Here is a 19,385-nt window from a genome sequence, read left to right as displayed (position 1 = left end):
ATTCTTGAGAACTGAACACATAACTGGAAGGTAATCATAGACTCATTGAGGTTGGAACAACTCAAGATCGTCAAGTCCAGTTGCTAACCTAACACTCCTAACTCCACCACTAAATCATGTGCCTAAGCACCACATCTACAATCCTTTTAAATACCTCCAGGGATGGTGACTCAACTACTTCCCTGGGCAGCTTGGTCCAGTGCTCGATAACTCTTTAGGTGAAGAAATTTTTCCTAATATCCAATCTGAACTTTCTCTGGTGCAACTTGAAACCATTTCCTCTTGTCCTATCACTTGTTACTTGGGAAAAGAGGCCAACACCCACCTCGCTACAACCCGCTTTTGAGAGCAATAAGGTCTCCCCTGAGCCTCCTCTTCTCCAGGCTAAACAATCCCAGTTCCCTCAGCCACTCCTCATAGGACATGTGCTCCAGACCCTTCACCAGCTTCACTGCTCTTCTCTGGACGTGCTCCAGCAACTCAGTGTCTTTCTTGTACTTAGAGGCCCGAAACTGGACACAGTATTTGAGGTGCAGCCTCACCAGTGTCGAGTACAGGAGCACTATCACTTCCCTACTCCTGGCTGGCCACACTGTTCCTGATAAAACCCAGAATGCTGTTGGCCCTCTTGGCCACCTGGGCACACTGCTGGCTCATGTTCAGATGGCTGTCGATCAACACCCCAAGGTCCTTTTCTGCAGGATTGAAGTAACTAGTTAACAGCAAGAAGAAGACTCCCTGGATCTCTGAATGGCAAAAAAATGCAAAACCACTCCAAGTAAAATGATTAAGTGTAAGTGAAATTTTATTTTCATAGAATCATAGAATCATAGAATGGTTAGGGTTGGAAGGGACCTTTAAAGGTCATCTAGTCCAACCCCTCTGCAAGGAGCAGGGACATCCCTGACTAGGTCAGGTTGCTCAGAGCCTCATCCAGCCTGGCCTTGAACGTTTCCAGGGATGGGGCCTCCACCACCTTTCTGGGCAACCTGTTCCAGTGTTCTATAACTCGCATTGTAAAAAATTTTTTCCTAATTTCTAATCTAAATCTACCCCCCTCTATTTTAAAACCATTACCTCTCGTCCTATCGCAACAGGCCCTACTAAACAGCCTTTCCCCATCTTTCCTGTAGGCCCCCTTGAGGTACTGGAAGACCGCTATCAGGTCTCCCCAGAGCCTCCTCTTCTCCAGGCTGAACAGCCCCCACTCTCTCAGCCTGTCCTCATAAGAGAGGTGCTCCAGCCCTTTTATCATCTTTTGTTACCATATCACTCATTTAGAATTTTCTTAGAGTAATTTATAAGCTAGGGGAATGCTCCTCTTACCTCCATATGAACTGTACAAGTGTGCTTCCTATGTCTTCCTTTATAGAAGGACTTCATTACAAAAAACAAAAACTACCCCACCACAACCAACCCCTCCCAAAAAAAAAAAACCCCAACACTTGATTCATGGGACAACTCTGCTTCCCTGTCTGTATGTTCCACTGCATTAGGCAGAAAGAGTCCCTCAAGCAAAGTTTAATATTCATTATACCAATATATGTGCCCCTAAGTTTGAGGTCTGAAATATGAAGTTTTAGATTTTTATCAGCTGTGAAGAATTGACATCTCCCTAGGAGCACAGAGAAGGCCTTTAATTTGACTCTTGCAGTTACATTGACAAAGTGCTGCTTTCATGGCACTAAATACTTGATTGATTCAATTAATGTGCATCATGTTGGATTATAGCTATTTCATGTTTCTGATGTTTTATCTATTTCTCTCTCTATAAGAAAATAAAACACATGCTTTAAAAATTGGCTAAAGAATGGCCAGTGATTAATAATAAGTCTTCTGAAACCATATAGCCACAGGATTTATCCATAACCTTGGTACTTGCACCCAGTCATAAACATACAAGTAACTTCTTTTTTTTTTTTTTTTTTCAAATCCACATGATTTTAATTATGCTGCATGTTTTTTTTTTCTTGCTGCAGCTGGCATGGCAAGGCAGGGAATCTCTCAGGTGGCCTCAGCCAGTGCCACCATCCCCCAGGCTGGCAGACGTTCCTGACCTGAAGCTACTAAGAGCCAGGTGAGCTGACAAATTTTGAAATGCCTAATTTTTCTCCTCGCTCTGAACACTTAACACAGCTGTTGAGGGCAACCTGCAACAACACAGGCAATGATGGGGAGGTGTGTGTGGTATCTGCTTAGTATGGCCCCATCCTGTCAGACTGTGTAGCAAGTGCTGCCCAGCTTAGCGGGCAAGTAGTGCACTTCATCTACTGGACAGCTTCAAGTGAGCCGGGTAGAACATAGCCATTTTACATTTTTGGAACATTTCACTCATGCTTTTTCCTCCCCCTCCAAGCAGTTCATTTCTGAGACTGCAAAGACCAGCGTCATTACTGGTACGTGGAACTTAGAGCAACTGTAAGCTATCAGAGTGAGTTAAAAGAGCTTCAGTCTTCTAAATGGTAATGCTTTTAAAAGCATTAATTTTAAATCACTGCACTTTAGCTCTGCCTACAGAGTTGATTTAGTTTTAGTTTTCTTTAATCTGGGGAAAAGCATGTAGCAACAGCAGCAATCTTTCATTTTACAGTCACACAGTCTGCCTACTCTTGGCGTCTCAAAGAAATCAAATCAAAGGACCTTCATACCAGAACTGGCTGATTTAGATGTTATGGCTGCAGATGGGCACAAAAACATCAAATAGCTTTACTTTCATTGTTCTTTGGTGTTTTACAGGTCCTTCATGAACAAAACAAAACAGGAATATCCAAGAAAACATGAAGAGATGAATCACAGAACATATTATGCATAGCACAGAACTGTTTCAAAGCTCCTGAACTAGAGATTTACAGTGTTGACTTAACCTGTAAACATAGATAAAGTTCACAACAAAAAAAAATAGAAAAGGGTTGTAATTTTCCTCAGTTATGTGAGAAGACACTGTTCCACTATTCTCTTTCTTCAACTTCAGAGGCAATACAAGAATCACAAGAAATGTTTCAGACAGAAGAAAAGCAATTTTAGTTATTAGCATTTCTCTCCTGTTAGAATTTCTCCTTTGGCCTTACTGGATTTCTAAGATAACAATGGGACTTTTACCTATTCCTTTGCCTAGTAACCCCTAAAGTTTATACTTCATATTGTTAAGATAATATTAAATTGTAAGCATTTAATTCTTAAATAACATATCCAAAACAACAGCTAAAAAAAAATGATGCAAGTATGCCTCTAGTATATTTATTCGGCTGTTATAGCTACTTAAATTTTACTAATACAATATTATATTAAAACTGTACTTATTTTCAACATATGGCAAAGCCAGTGGCTGTCAACTGCTTCAGAATAGGATCTGGGAGAGAGAAGTACCTTGGAAATGTCATGCGTATGAAACAGAGTATCTGAAAGATCTCTTCCTACTGAGGGTCACCTGTTTTAATCCAAAAGTCACTTGTGCTGAGGTTTTTTCCTTTCTTTTCTTTCAAATAAAAAGATATTGCTTCATGCTTCACTGTAAAATTGTTTTTTAAACAATCTAAACAGAAAAATACATTCAAATAAAAATATCTAAACCCAACCTAATTGATGGATGAAGAAGTTTGTGGAGTTCCACACTAAACTCAACATTTGGCTAACCTCTAGCCTCAAGCTGGCCATTCCTACCCCCTCTTCCTTGTGCTAATCAACTAATGTCAAGAAAACTAAAATTTTAAAGTAACGTTTTTTGTGTGAGGAGGGAGTGGACAAGACACTAGAATAGTTCCCTAAATCAACAGATCTTATTGAGGCAAAGGTATTCATTTCCATTTGATTCTTCAGCCTAGAATCACAACAAATCCTTGCAAGAAGTAAATGGCAGCTATCAAGAAAGAAAATACATCAGACATCTCTGTGGTTTAGTCACCTGGCAGACGTCAGAGCGTATCCCTGTTTTCCAGAATCCCTGGCTACTCAACTCGACGGTCACTTCACGTCTCATTGTGTTCTTTTGACGAATTTTCTGCAGTGCTTCCTGGACAGGGAGGGAACAGAGCTCTTATGAAGAACTTTCTACAACAATGCAGTATCAAAGCACACCTGAGTGCGTTCACAATACCCGTTTAAGGTTTGGTTTTGGTGAGCAGTTTCTAAGAGTAGTTCAAATCTTGTAATTGTCAGCCACAGACTGTGGCTGACATGCTGGAGTACAGTATAGGCAGAGGATTTTAGTAGACAGAGAAGAGAACAGACATGACTACATTTTTTTTAAATTGTAAATGACAGAACAAACCAGTCCAACTCATACATCCAAGGTGATACATAAGTAAGCAAGTTAAAGCCCTTATAATGAAAGCACCTTCTTTACCCCTATGTGCAAAACAACCTCTTCATTCACATCCATCACCATGAGTACTCCTGGTCTGAAGCATTCAGTAGGAGTAAAACAGAATAAGTAAAAGAAAGGCTTTGTTTTATGATCTCAGCTACTTTATAATAGCTCCTGTTCAACACTGTCAGTACTCCCAGTCTGGGAGAGGGGTCAGCATTCACTAGTCCTGGAGCCTATTGTGATGAAATCTACCAATATTACTGCAATTAAAAATCTTTTTAAAAAAAGATCTGCTTTGCCTTGACCACTGGCTGTTTGCGGTTGTGCAGTTTATTTGTCACTAGAAACTATGAAAGGCACAGAATCATTAAAAGATTATTGATAGAACTAAAAGAAGATATTTTATGTAAAAATGGAATGACAGAAAACCAGCAAAAATAAATCACCCCTTGATCAGGATCTCCTGGTTCCAAAACTACAAAGTGCCTGGGTACGCAAGCTCCTCATACAGCATGCACTAACAGTAAAGACACCCTCAGTGCCCTTCCTTCTTTAGAATTCAAAGCTGCAACCCATCTTCCTTCTCCTTCTCACTACCGGGCACTTGCTTAAAGCCATCTCTTCCCAGCTTCCAGTCTGAAGCTTGTGAGCATCTCTGGGCAGGAACGGGCTCTGTCTTCTGTGCTACAGAGAGTCACAGAGTGGTTCCAAGAAGCGCATCTATCCAGACACAGACTCATCAAACCTCACACACCTCAACAGTGAGGCATCTGGGGTAGGAGGCTAGTTAGCCTGGCTCCTTTTATATTCAATGAAGGAGGATAAATGGCTTTAAAAAATGCATTTCTCTCTCCATTGACTTCAAAATGAGCCTTCAGGTCCCAATTTATGCACCTACTATAAATGCTCAAAGTTAGGTTAGAGGAATAAAACCCCCAGGCATGATCTTGTCACAAATAATAACATCATACAATCTCATAGCAGCAAATGACCAATGGCAGAGGGAACAGAGATGCTTACAGCACTGCAGTCCTTGCGCGTTGTCTAAAATTTGCATTTTGAGTCTGTGTCATTGGGTGTTTTCTGAGACGAGTGCTACAGTGCTTGCTAGACCTACCTGTGTTACTAGACCTACCAGTGTTACTCATAATATATGATTCACAATCTTTACAAGCCCACGTACCAGGCAGGTGAAGCCGTGCAGCTCTTTCTAAGTTACTGACACATCCCTTGGCAAAATGCATAGGTTAACCTCACATAAAGCTTCTGCTTCAGCCCCGTATGCCTCTCAAATGGCATACAACTACTTGATAAACTCATTATCCTAGATAATACGGTCTAGAAACAAAAATCAGCACACCACATGGTAAGTGATAAATACCAAAGGAGCATTTTATCTTTTGAAGGAAAACATAATCACTCCCCTACATCCAATCCACCACAATTTTACAAATAAGTTGTGCATTAGCCCCTAATGAAAAGATGCCCATAAAACAATGATCTTCCCTTCTACTTGCTCTGAGTGTAGAAAGCTGAAGCAAACAAAACCTTCTCCTATAGGGACAAAAATTATTTCTCCTTACAACTGTGGCACAGTTAAGTCACAACACTGTGTTTTTTCCCCATTTATAAATAAGGAACCTAAGGGCTTATTTGATATCAGCATAAATAAAACGTTAACTAAGACTCTTGCTCATGCAACAGCATACTATGCTTTGCAGTAATAAAAATCAGGTGCAATGTCAGACGTATCAAACATTCACTGCAACCAAAGCTACACAATTAGCAAACCAGGGAAAACACAGGAATTAGACTCATGGGTCCTTTCCAACTCAGGATATTCTACGATTCTATGAATCATCAGGGTTTCTAATCAATAAATAAAAATACAACACCTCTTAATTAAATTCCATCTGGTACCAAAGAAGTTGAATTCTCCTCTATGTATTTTTTACTTAAGTTGTCCAATTAAGAGTGCCTGGTAGACATGCACCAGACAAATTCAAAGCTTCGCTCCAAGATCTTTCTTAAAAAAAAAATTGATACCTGAGAGCAGGCTGCTTTAGTCTATATCTAGGTGACTTTATTTTTCTGAATTTAATTCCCAATTGGGTGAGCATCTGCACTTAGGAAATGCTTTTTGCTCATCACTTTTGGAAAAAAAAAAAGAGAAAAGATAAAAATTCAACAAATACCTCATTTGTCATTAAAAATTACTGAAAATAACAACAAACAGATGATTTTGACTCAAAGATCTTAAGGAATGTCACTAAGACTGCCCAGTAAATTACAGTTTAAAACCATGCACGAGTGCAGCAATTTTTATCTCAGAAGAGAAATGTTTAAAATTGTGAGCCAGTTAAAAGTGCACTCTGAAATAAAAAGTCCTTCTCTGTGCTAATTCTTGAAACCATTAATAGCAATGGCTATAAAGAAGTTATAGTTCTATAATGATTATTTCTATAACTGGGTAAAAAACCTGCAGTAGTTTGACAGCTGAAAAAAAAAAAAAAAAATCCATTCACTAACAAGCAAAGATAAAAATAAAATCAGCAGTAACAGCCTGAAAAGAAAATCTTTTGTGAAGGATTTCTATTGTTTCCATAAACAAGGCAGTCATATGGCTTTATTCCACACTGAATTACCGTGCTCAATCATCAGCTACAGGAAGGCCCAGCATACCTCTCTCTGCGATAATTTCTGCTTATCAGCCTGTTTGACTTTGGGACTATTAGCCAGCAGGTGACGCAGCTTCACATAACTCTTCCACAGCTTTTGGTATCTGAAGGACAAAACAGAAAACAAATATTTTGGTTGATACAACAGAAGTTTCTCACCATTTGCCCTTATGAATACACCAGCTGCTAATAATGCACCCATATACAGCAATATTGTCTACAAGCATCTTTTTTTGCTCCAGAAGAAAATCTCAAAGCATTTTCTGAGAGGTGACAGTGTCTCTGCAGTTGTTCCAGCACAGCGGACACAGCAGCAGAGATGAAGCTGTGCAGTGTGACGTGAACAGCAAAGCTCAGGGCAGAACTCAAGTCTCTCAGATACCCACCCGTCCCAAAGGGCGACCTCCGCATGCTGGAACGACTTGCCCACAGCATGACATCTCAAGTGAAAACTCCCTCTTCACAGGATTTACCTATCACTCACTGAAAAGCAGTAGTAATCTTCCCCAAAAAGTGTCTGTCTTTACACTGGCTGAAGTATTACAGTGAAGCACATAAGGAAAAGCTCTACAAGTCATGTGGAACATGAAGCCATACTGTGAACAGTGAAATAAAAGTTTAATTCCATATAGGTTTGCGCTTAATGGAAACAGCGAGTCAAGTTTTCCCTGTGGTTAGCATCTACTTAAAGTTTCTGGTTTTCTCCAACCGTCTAGCCTTTTCATATTTTGGAGGTGTCTAATTACACATGAACCTCAGTAACAGAACTTTCCTTGGTGAGAGTCCCTCTGCCACCTAGCTCAGATTTTCACAAAACTTGCAAGAACTTACGCCATTTGTAGACAACATTGCACTGTTACCTTCAGCTGCAATTGACCAAAAGGTTCAAAAGTTACTATGGAGGAGCGACCAAGGGAATCATGATATGTGTCCCCAGGAAAGAATGCTATCTTCAAAATAGTATCACCTCTCTAGAGTTTTTCAAGAAAATCCATAAAACCGGACTTTTAATAGGAAGCAGGGAATTAGCGGACTGAGGGAAGAAATTTATTGAAGTAATTTATTTTATTTTATATTTGCATTATAAAAGAAGATCCTCCACAGCACCAACTTAGAGCAGTGGTTTTAGCAGGAAGTTACTATGTTAACGGCAAAGCAGTAAACGAAGCCGTAGCTCTTTTAGTGTTTCATAATCACAGGCACACAAACAGATCTTTTCTTACTGGCATTTTTTCCACAGCTATTTTGCTGCAGTATTATTGAATGTATACTCTCTGCCTTTAGAGATACTGACATTTTTTGAGTCTATAAACACATTTGAAATAGTCAATCCATAGATTTTTCTTATGCTCTGCTCTCCGCATTTCTGCAACCTGCAGAACAGCACATCTACTCCTGACAATTCCCCTTCCAAAGAAGAAAAATGAGTACATGAACAAATCAATCAACCAGAAAACAAACAAATGCCATGAGAAGGTTTAAATCCAAAAACAAGAACCTGAAACTGATGATCTACAATATATATTTTACTACTAGTATTAATATAGGTGGAACAAACTCTGTTATTGAAGTTAAGTTTGAGAATTAATAGATTACAATAACAAAAATTCTGTGTTAGAACCTCACAAAGAAAAGAAACACTGGAGGAAAATCTTTTCTGGGTATTACCTATTTCACACATATACGAGAGTTAAGCCTGAGATTTATGATGCCACCACAGAGGTCTTTCACAAAAACTGCTTTGTTACTTTGATAAAAAGAAGCACAGCTAAATTCTGTAAGCAGCTCTGTGAAAAAAAAAAAAAAAGTCATAAAAATGATAAAGAAAGTTAAAACAAAAAAGTGTGGGAAGAATAATTGTTGTGTCTTTATACTGTTTTCAATGCAAGATACTAGAATTTTAGAAATGTTAAGAAATCCAGCATCAAAATAGAGATGGTTCTTATATTCTTTGGTCTTTTATTTTCTTTTTATGGATAAGAAAACAAGAAGTCAAGGAGCATTAAAAGTCATGCTCAAAGTCAAAAGAAAATATATTATTATCTGCATAAGCACTGATTCTTACCACTTCCCACCATATTACATCTAAAATTGTCAGCAAGCAGTTGTAGAAGAGTACGTCTTTTACACATGCACATATGGGCCTCAAAACTGCAGGTGAAATTCAACATCTTTAAAAGGCACTAGAGGAAAATGCACAAGGAAAAAGATAACCTTAACTATATATGCACAAGGGATGGGCTCTATACTGTCTCATCATTCAGAAAACAGATCTCCAAATCACTGGAAGACTTCCTTGAAATTGTCAGAAACTAAGAAAAGAATCACGAACAAAATCCAGTAATCACATTTATGCGACTACACAAATCCACAGTGAAACAGTACGTCCTGCTCTGCCTGAAGTTCTGATTTCCTCCCCCACTCCTTCACTACACTCATCCCAACCTCTATAAGGACATAAAAGGTACAGAGAAAAGTAGCATGGATGCAACAGCTTCCAAGCTAGGAAACAGTATGTAAACTTAAGCCTTCAAGGCAAAGAAAGAGACAACTAAGGTGGATATGTCAGGGTGCAAGAAACATAAATGTAATGCTGAAAGCAAACAGAAAATGGTTATATTCTTCTTTATTAGATGTAAGACCTGAAGAGTGTCTAATTAAATGATTAAGCATCAGCCCTGAAACAAAATCAGTCCTTTTTCATATGATGCACAGTAGTACTGGGGAAGTGATTACCTGGAATCTGCTCCCTGTCAGCAGCATGAAAAGATTCAAATAGTGATTCGAGAAATATAGAGAAGGAAGGCCCATTCAGGGCTGTTAAACAAAATGATCTAAATACATCCTCTAGTTCAGAAGTCCATATGCTAGAGAGCTTTGGAACCCTGGGTAACTATTTCTCCCCTTCTGCCTTCCTGTGACATTATTCTCTCTCCAACACCCCACAACTGGCCTCTCAGAGAAATAAGATAGAGCTTGAGGAACCTTTAGTCTGACTTCGAAGAGCCGTTCTCAGATTGAGAAATTTCACACTGCACATACATGCACATTTACTTGAGAAGATCCTGAATTATGCCAGAAAAAAGAAGTTATACCTTATATTCTCTAACTTACAAGAGCTAGTGTCCAGTGCTACAAGCACTAAGCTCTACATCGGATTTGATTAAGCACCTAAACAAGCCCTATTTAAGCCACAAACTACAACAGTAATGAGTTTCTGCACAAAAGATGGAAGGAAAAGCATCTTACTGAGGATCTCCAGCATAACTGAGTTGAGCAGGTCGTATCCCAAAGTGGACAATAATGGGGAAAGTAATCACATCAGGATTGAACTGTTCACGGTCCAGCTGATCAATCCGAACTGAGCTGGGTTTCTAGGAGAAAAAACAAAATATACCTAATTGACAACAGTTCTGTGGAAAACTTATTTCCTCTAGCCCACACTATCCAGGAACCACAAAGCAGTAAAATTCCAAGCTTATTAAAATGCACATAAAACTAATCATTACTATTACAATAAATATTGGGCAACAACAATGCCTGAAACAAAGTTAATTGACTTAGCTCTCCCAATGAAAAAAGAAAATCGTTTTGTTTTCAGTTTACAAGTCAGGAAATTTACAGTTTGATTATTTCCAAGAACTTAAAGCAACTTTCTTTGGTCAAACACCACACTGGAAATAAAATCAGGATTAGCATTCTGTCATTCAAGCCCCCACATGCCTGAGTAGTTCACTAAGATCAGGTTACCTCTCTAATTTTAGTCCTGTTCCTGATTTCTCAATGCAAGTAAAGCCATTATTAGACCCATTCAATCACACTGACTGAACAGCATTAAAAATTCTGTCATGCTACTCTTAGAAAAGGCTCTTAGGCTGATGTGTACAATGAGGAATACAGTCTTGTATAATGAGGAGGCTTTTGTCCTTTTTACACTTCAAAACAGAAGTTCTTTTAATAGTTAAAAAGGACAGTGTAGAAGGAGGTAGCTTTCGCTTCACCTCTGAAAATGCAGCAAATGAGTAATTGCACATCACTGTAGAAGACATGCTGCTTACAAAGCTCTCGATCACTTATCTAACGTATTTAAAAACTCAGCTGAAGGTGCACAGTTTGCCTCTAAGTAAACATTTTCTCCATTACCTGGCAAGCTCCTTTGTTATGTGCCTGCTTACTCCCACTTTGCAATCAGGTGGATGAAGCCAATATTTTCTGCTTGTCTTAAGACTTCAGAAAAAGAGCATTACTTCTAGTTACCTGCATCTCAAAACTTCTAATTTAGCATTGTGAATGTCTCAAAGATGAACTTCAGAGTTATAGAAACAGCTCTCACCATTCTCTTCACAAAACAATAAAAATTGTGTCAAGAACAAAGCTTTCACCCTTCAAACCACCTCAGTATAACTGTTCACAGCAATCATCTTCTGCATGGATAAGCAGAGCCAATTCTAGAAATAAAGGTAAGCCTCATCAGGTGGCCACATTTCCAATCTATTCTAAAAAACCAAAAACTTAGTTAAAACTTTGACACTCAGAGAAACATTTTCCAAGGGAAAAATGCTTATCAGCTTCCCTTTGGATGTGATGACTGAAGATAAAGTTACATCTTCTCAGCCAAAAAAAAAGAGAAGAAAAAAAAAGAGTTACTTAGCTCATGCTGCCAGGTTTAAAAAAAAAAAAAAAAGAAAGAAAGAAAAGAAAAGAAAAAAAGAAGAGAAAAGTTTTTCCCCACAGCACTTCCAACAAAAAGGGATTAGGACAACAAAATCTAATGAAAAACATGGGGAGGGTTTGTAGCAGGCAGAAGGTTTTTCTCTAACCAGAACTCAAAGTACTGAAATTTAAGTTTATCTGGTTTTGTGAGGTTTGTGCAAAGCCAATTTGAAAAGTCTTTATCTTCACAAAAGTTGTTTGTTGGTTCCCCCTCTCTTAACATTAAAAATTAAGAACCTCTTCCATCCTTGCCTCCTTGAAAAAAAGCAGCGTTGCTACACAATAACTCCTCTGAGAACTAAGGCATCAAAATATGATTCATAGAATCATAGAATGGTTTGGGTTGGAAGGGACCTTCAAAGGCCTTCTAGTCCAACCCCCCTGCAAGAAGCAGGGACATCTCCAACTAGATCAGGTTGCTCAGAGCCCCATCCAATCTGGCCTTAAACGTTTCCAGGGATGGGGCATGCACCACCTCTTTGGGAAACCTTTTCCAGTGTTCTACAACCCTCAGTGTAAAAAAATTTTCCCTAATATCTAATCTGAATCTACCTCCCTCTATTTTGAAACCATTACTCCTTGTCCTGTCACAACAGGCCCTACTGAAGAGTTTCTTTTCTGTAGGCCCCCTTGAGGTACTGGAAGACCACAATAAGGTCTCCCTGGAGCCTCCTCTTCTCCAGGCTGAACAGCCCCAACTCTCTCAGCCTGTCCTCATAGGAGAGGAGCTCCAGCCCTCTGATCATCTTTGTGGCCCTCCTCTGGACCCTCTCCAACTGGTCCATGTCCTTCTCATGTTGGGGGCTCCAGAGCTGGAGGAAGTACTCCAGGTAGGGTCTCATGAGAGCAGAGGGGGAGAATCACTTTCCTCAACCTGCTGGTCACAATAATTATACTGTATGAAACAATAATTATAGTCAATATACTAATTATAATCAATATATTTAAAGAATTACAGAGAATATTTTCCTATTCAAACTCTCCGCATTTTTTGACACTTAAATAGAAGAAATCTGGTCCTTGAAAGTCTGAAAGAGACAAGAGCTTTCAGTACGCCCATAGCAGGGTCTGTGTGAAATGCGTGGCCTCAGGAACACTCAAAACCAGACTTTCTCTCCACTTAGATGCCATGCCTTTGAGTTTTATCACTCAGTTACATAGCCATTCACAAAGGTCTAACCAAAATTAAGACAAAATCACTCCTTGTTTTAAGACTTAATTACAATTGTTCCTTGATGGATGGTTATGAGAGGGGAGTAGCTGGGCCACGCTTTTTTCCTACAGCACGGTGAACGCGAGCTTTCTCTCTGCTGCTGTTCCTGAAGGTTAAATAAACAAACAGCACCATACAGAAACATACAGTATAAATTGTGCACCAGCAGACAGGATGGAAGCAAACTAGATGTTATTCTTCCCAATTTTTATCCCCACGATCTTTTAAAAGTGTTTGGAGAGACCGTCTAATAATCACAACCTTGCTTTTAACATCTCATCAAAAACAAAGGAATTCTAACAGAACAGAGGCCGATTATCTGTTTCCTACTCCAAACCTCATCAATCAAGGGTTTGCTGGTACTAGAAGACATTGAGATTTCATACAGATGTGGTAAAAAAGTAGGTTAAAATACATATATATTTGTACTAGCGAGAAAAGCAGCAGTATTTTAGAAAGAAAGAGTGAAGAGGATTAAAATTTGTTAACTTTTAAATCTATTCCAATACAAATTTTCACTGAACTAATAAAACACTGTGAATAAATTAAATGGCTTTAAATAATGCTGAACTATTGTTAGGTGTCTAAGTAAATGAGATTTATACGCCTATCAAAATTTTTTCCCTTCTCCATCATGCATATACACACACCTCACTTTTAAAAAAATAAAATACCTACACAACCTAGATCTGCTCACAAGAGGAATTATTATTTCTGAAGTGATGTTGTGGAGGAAAGTAGTAAAATAAAATTTAGTGGTTTTACTTTGTTGTGTCAGGTGGATAAATTGAATTGAAGAGCTGTCATTTTCTAAAACAGTTTCACTTTGTCTTTATAACAGAACTGTTTCATCTTCTAATGTTGTAAAATGCATAGAAAATACTTTCATACTCTATCTTTCACTTATTTTCATATTCAATAGAAAATACTGCAATGAACAGAAAAAACCCACAAACTAAGAAGAAAGTCTTTGCAATCTTCTTGAGAGAAAAAACATGTTCTAATGATGGCATTATAACATGACAACGTTTCAAAGTGCTGCAGATTTCTTTTATGCTTATATATTTTGATGTCCACATACATCTCTAAAAATGTCTTGTAGAATGCAAAGTCTGTCAGTAAAAATCACACAAAATCTCAAAATTAACACTGCCTCTCACAAACTGCACTGCCTTGTGCAGACATTTACAGTAGTGTGACATAAGGCAGGCACATACACACATTCCTTCATGCTAAACAAAAAAGCAAGTTTTCAGCTTATCTTCAGCAAAACCACTAAAGTTATGTCAGTATATACCATTCAGATTCTGACGACTTGTGCACTACCATGTACCTTGTATCACAGAAACCACAGGCAATGTTAAGTTAAACAGTCAGCAGAAACAGAAAGCTTTAGCCAGAATGAAAACACTCAGAAAGAAATCAAGGGGAAAATAAATCATCCTGCCCAAGTTATAAATAGCTTATAAAGTAGTTTATTAAATGTAATGCTGCGATACTTAAAAATACAAATTTGAAAAATACATTTAGGAGGTCAACCTGGCTGCAGTTTCAGGACAGGTTTTTCAGTTAGCAAACTAAATTTCACCTTAGACCTGATACCAAGTCGCACTTTTTCTGGAGAAGCTAAGAAATTGAGTTATGATCAAAGGAGGAAAACGAAGTCAGAGACAAGTATTACAACCAAGAAAGCTGCATGGCAGTCTAAAATATTAGGTCCAAAGCATGTCTCTACTACTGAGATATCACTTTGTGATACTGACTAAAACACATAAACAGAACCCTGTAGCTTTTAGTGGACATCATCTATTATTGTGACCCACATTTCTGAAGTGTGAAAGTCAGAAAAATGGGCTAAATTCACATAAACACTGTAGTTGAAAGGAGCTGTGTTTGGAGAACATACACTTTAAAATACTAATTGTTCAAAAAATAATAAGGCCATAGGGGTTTCAAGCTTGGCACTGAAAATTAATGGATGCATTCATTAATGTACACAAAATTCCTCAGTGTAAGTGAGAGCAACATAGAAACAACGCGGAAAAAACCACATAGGCAGAAAAAACGGTTTCCATATTCAGGGCAGAATCTGGATAGAGCACTTAATAGAGCTAGGGAGTCAAAAGAGGAAGATGAAAGAAAATAGCAAATAGTCACTAATTCTCTGGTCCTGTACCAGGGAAAAGAGAATGAGATCATGCACATAAAGACTGACTGAGAAAATAAGGAAGTAGAGGAGCAAACTACAGGGCCTACAGGAAAGATGGGGAAAAGCTCTTCAGTAGAGCCTGTTGTGATAGGACAAGAGGTAATGGTTTCAAAATAGAGGGAGGTAGATTTACATTAGATATTAGGAAAATTTTTTTTACAATGAGGGTGGTAGAACACCAGAACAGGTTGCCCAGAGAGGTGGTGGATGCCCCATCCCTGGAAACATTCAAACCCAGGTTGGATGGGGCTCTGAGCAACCTGATCTGGTTGGAGATGTCCCTGCTCCTTGCAGGGAGGTTTGACTAGATGACCTTTAAAGGTCCCTTCCAACTTTAACTATCCTATGGTTATATGATTCATAAAATACAGCTGTTCCTTTTAACATGCACAATGAAATAGGGCTTATCTGGAAATGTGCCCCTCAGTAAAACAGCAGAGGGTGCAATTCCGAGGGTTGGAACAAGTCAATGCACTATTCATATAACCATCTGTAACTGTCACTGGTCACCTTTTCCCTTTCTAATTCAGCCTGTAGCAAACTCTCCAAAACAAGATATGTATGTGTCATTGGGTTGTTCATAAATCAGAACTATTTGCTTTACCATGCCAGGGCTGATAACTATCATCCCTTTGCATTCTTCTGCATATTTCTGCCATTCCAGTTCTTCCCACTGAAGCATGTTGGCAATCTCCTCTTCAGGCACCAGAGCTTTATTGCATCGTAACAAGTAGAGAAGAATCTGATGCATTGAGAGTACTTCTTTTCCTCCATCTTAAAAACATAAATAAATAAATAAAACACATTTCAGATATTCACTCCTAAAGCATGAGCGAAAGGGAAAATATGCAGAACACAAAGTATTTGGATGAGCACAATAAAATGCAAAATGCTTAAGCGACTTCAAAAATATGAAGGCAAATATTTTATTGATAAATACTGCACATGCATAAACACTTTGCTAAAGTGGAAGCAATAACGGTAATGGTAGCAAGAGTAACAGTTTCAACATACTGTAAAGCTGAAATTTCTAACTTGTCTGAAAAAAAGACTTTAAAATGAGTAGGCAGAACAATCAGTTGCATTGTCCAGTTACATCTTCCTTTTCACACTTTTATAATTCTTTTTACAATGGTTGTTAAAAAGTCTTTAGGCATTTATGCAGCTTTTTTAAAGAACACTCAAAATTTTACGGGATACTTCTGGATGAATGTAGTAAGTTATCGCTGCATTTTAAACTCATCTGTAGTGCTTACATGCTTGTACCTGCAGTAATGAAGACTAAAGAGCCTCATGCTGTCTTCTGTCACTAAATGAATTAAGGGCATGTGAAAATTGCTAAATACTTTCAAGACTCCAGGAAACATGCACAGCGCAGGCTGCTTGTAACAAAGGAAGACAGTATAATAAACATCTGACTGGCTCCAGGTAGCCAGCTACAGATGCGAAGATGCAAACAGGAAAGGTGAGCGAGTGACGGTCCTGACAGACCACCACTCAAAAGACACTGACTATTCAAATTCAGTATGTCTGTCTGCTCATATGAGCAAAAAGATAGATGTGTTTTACAGTGCTTTAATTTTGACACACATCTCTCTGACCCCCTCCTTCAACCACAGGGTGTTAATTTGTACGTGTGGCAGCATCTTGAAGTTTCATCCCCATAGAGCACAAATGTTGATTTCCCTTCCACAAGGAGCAGGAGGAATCTGGTCCTGCCACTGAGTACATCCTTTCTATCTCTACACACACAAAAAAAAAGGAATAGAGAAAAAACAGAAGTAAAGCCTTAGTGCGATATGGGGCATGATGCCACAGCACAAGGAATGGGATCCCAGGCACGCAGGAAAAGCCTTGCAGAAGTGCTGCGTAACAGCAGTATTGTGTAAGATGATGTCCTCTACAAGACAAGTGAGGGAACAAGGGCTTCTCTTACTTCAGCTGGGATTACAGCACTAGGGTATATAAAAGATGAAAGAGAATGATATAACTTGGCCTCTTAGAACAATTAACCTAATTCAAACTCCAACAGGCAAACTCAAGTGGGGAAAATACACCCTATACCTCACTGGAAACAGAAAATACTTCTAAACAGCTGCAGTGGCAGATTTTTAAATGTGCAAAGTTTTCCTTCAGATTAGAGGAGCATTCAGTTTACAAGACTTTTGTCTTTGTCAACAACTAGACAACTGTTATGCAAGAGGTAAGCCCATGTCCAACAATCCCTAAAAAAAAGCTGCAGACTTACTCACTGAAGACTGCGTACCAGAAGGGTATAGGTTGCTATAGATAGCTGCGCCTAACAGCAGTTACAGACCTGACCTTTTCCGGGTCAGAACATGCAGTACTTGAGACCTCATTTTTTTTTTTCCTAGTCTTTTACTCTCTTAATATATTCATCATAATAAAAATCTATGACAATGAATACAACACAGCAACTATTTCACATGCTATGCATCTCTGGCACTCAGTAAACCTGGTACAACTAGCTCAAAGCTTAGAGTTACCCCAAGGCCTGTGTCTAAGTAATCCACATAGATAATCTGACATCCTAAGCCTTATATTTTTAGACCATGTTAGAAAAATAAGAAAGAAAAAAGTAGAGGGGATGGGAAATCAGCAATTCATTTCTATCTTTAATAAGACAGTTGATGGATGTGTGGAGATCTATTGTACCAATATATCTTTTTTGATTAGACATAGATAAATAATGTTCTTCAAACATACCTGAAGAAAATAGATTCTCACTCTCTGAAAATTAAAAATCTCCAAGGATATTTCAAAAAATAATCAATACAAAATGCAAACTTGATTAAAAAATGTCTGTCATACAGATGCTAAAAGTCAACTATATATGCAGAAATATCTGGAAAAACATATTTTTGTAAAGAGTTAGAAGGCTGGGAATCTTAGAGAGGAAGCACACAGAAATACACGTTATAGAGATTTATCTCTCCCTATCAGTAAACTATCTGATATCACAGAAAGAGCTGACATCTAAACTAAAATAAAACAAATCAGAATATAAAAACCCCAAGCTAACTGGAAAACACCCTCAAGCTACACAAAGCAGGCAGGTCAAACTTGTTCTCATTTTGTGATGAGGTCAAGTTAATCAGCCACATGTGGCATGATGGCTTATTTTGTAAATTGCTTCAGCAGAACCAAATCAATGTTTGCTAGCAAGCCTCAGAGCTCTGCTTCTGATTGAACAGTGTTGTGTATCCAGGAAGGAACAACAATTAGAAATACAGTTTTCTAGCCATCAGTACTCTCCGCAGTAACGAGCCAAACCTCATTTAGCTACAGCTATAATTAATATCCAAGCTAAGTTTCAAAGCTCAGCACAGAGAGCACCTCTAGGCCATAGCCCTCTTGATGAAGATTGTTCCATGTCTCATTTGCACCCTCAGCCCAGCAGCTGAAATGCATCCTCCTGTCCTCACAACACTTCTGGAGCAATCACTGGCAGGATCTCAGCAGGACACATTTTCAGTGGAGCCATGACATTTATATCAACTGAAAGTCTGTCCTAGTACGCTAGGATGTGTTAAATGCCTCTGTAAGCTGTTTACTCAAAATGAGCGTAATGCTCCACGCTGAAGTTTGTCCTTGGCTGCCAGGCTAGAGTTGAATTGCATTGGAATGGTGTTTTTCTGTCTTTCGCCATTTGTTGCAAGGTCTATGCTTGCACTAAGATAAAGAAAGAAACAATCAGAACAACTGACCCTCAAAACTGCACAGCAAAAATTTTAATATAACCACGCGGTATCCTAAAGATCAGAGAGGACATTAAATCCAGGTAACAGCACCCCTCAAATACCACAACTCCATCACAGAACAGGACAAGGATGACCCAGCACTGCCTAAAATCACCGTGACAGAGACAAAAGCTGGAAGCAAGACTTGGCCTGCCCAGCTGAATCTCAGTTCTGAGTAAACCATCCACACTGCCAGCAAGAACTGGCAACTTCAGATGGAAGCATCAGATCTCTATACTGACTGAACCATTTGACTTGCCACAAGTTTTTTTTGTGGTTTTTTTTTGAGAGTGTGTGGTTTTTGGGGTTTTTTGGGGGGTTTTTTTTAGATCTAATTTCCATAAAGCTACATAAGACAAACATTACCTGGAAGAAATCTCACAAACCGCGGCATGAAGTGAAATCTGGGGCAGGAAATAGAATCATTTTCAAGTGAAGGACCTTAAATATGAAAAAAAGATGGAAAATTTATAAATACCAACATATTTGCAAAAGAAGAAAACAA

The 19,385-nt window shown here is 38.6% G+C and overlaps 1 protein-coding gene across 2 annotated transcripts in view; it reads right to left on the bottom strand.

Annotated features, from left to right (window-relative positions):
* DROSHA (drosha ribonuclease III) overlaps positions 1–19,385 on the bottom strand; it is a 75,827-nt gene that overhangs the window by 31,424 nt on the left and 25,018 nt on the right. For both annotated transcript variants that reach the window (XM_086740348.1, XM_086740349.1), the window contains exons 12-16: positions 19,247–19,321; positions 15,724–15,893; positions 10,234–10,358; positions 6,989–7,088; positions 3,902–4,009 (exon numbers count right to left, since the gene is read on the bottom strand). In XM_086740348.1, coding sequence (XP_086596474.1) covers positions 3,902–4,009; positions 6,989–7,088; positions 10,234–10,358; positions 15,724–15,893; positions 19,247–19,321 — 578 coding nt within the window. The remainder of the gene's footprint in view (positions 1–3,901; positions 4,010–6,988; positions 7,089–10,233; positions 10,359–15,723; positions 15,894–19,246; positions 19,322–19,385) is intronic.

This window comes from Chlamydotis macqueenii, chromosome 2 (genome assembly GCF_036417535.1).
Source record: "Chlamydotis macqueenii isolate bChlMac1 chromosome 2, bChlMac1.mat, whole genome shotgun sequence".
NCBI lineage: Eukaryota > Metazoa > Chordata > Aves > Otidiformes > Otididae > Chlamydotis > Chlamydotis macqueenii.
This window is presented reverse-complemented; position numbering and strand designations above follow the sequence as displayed.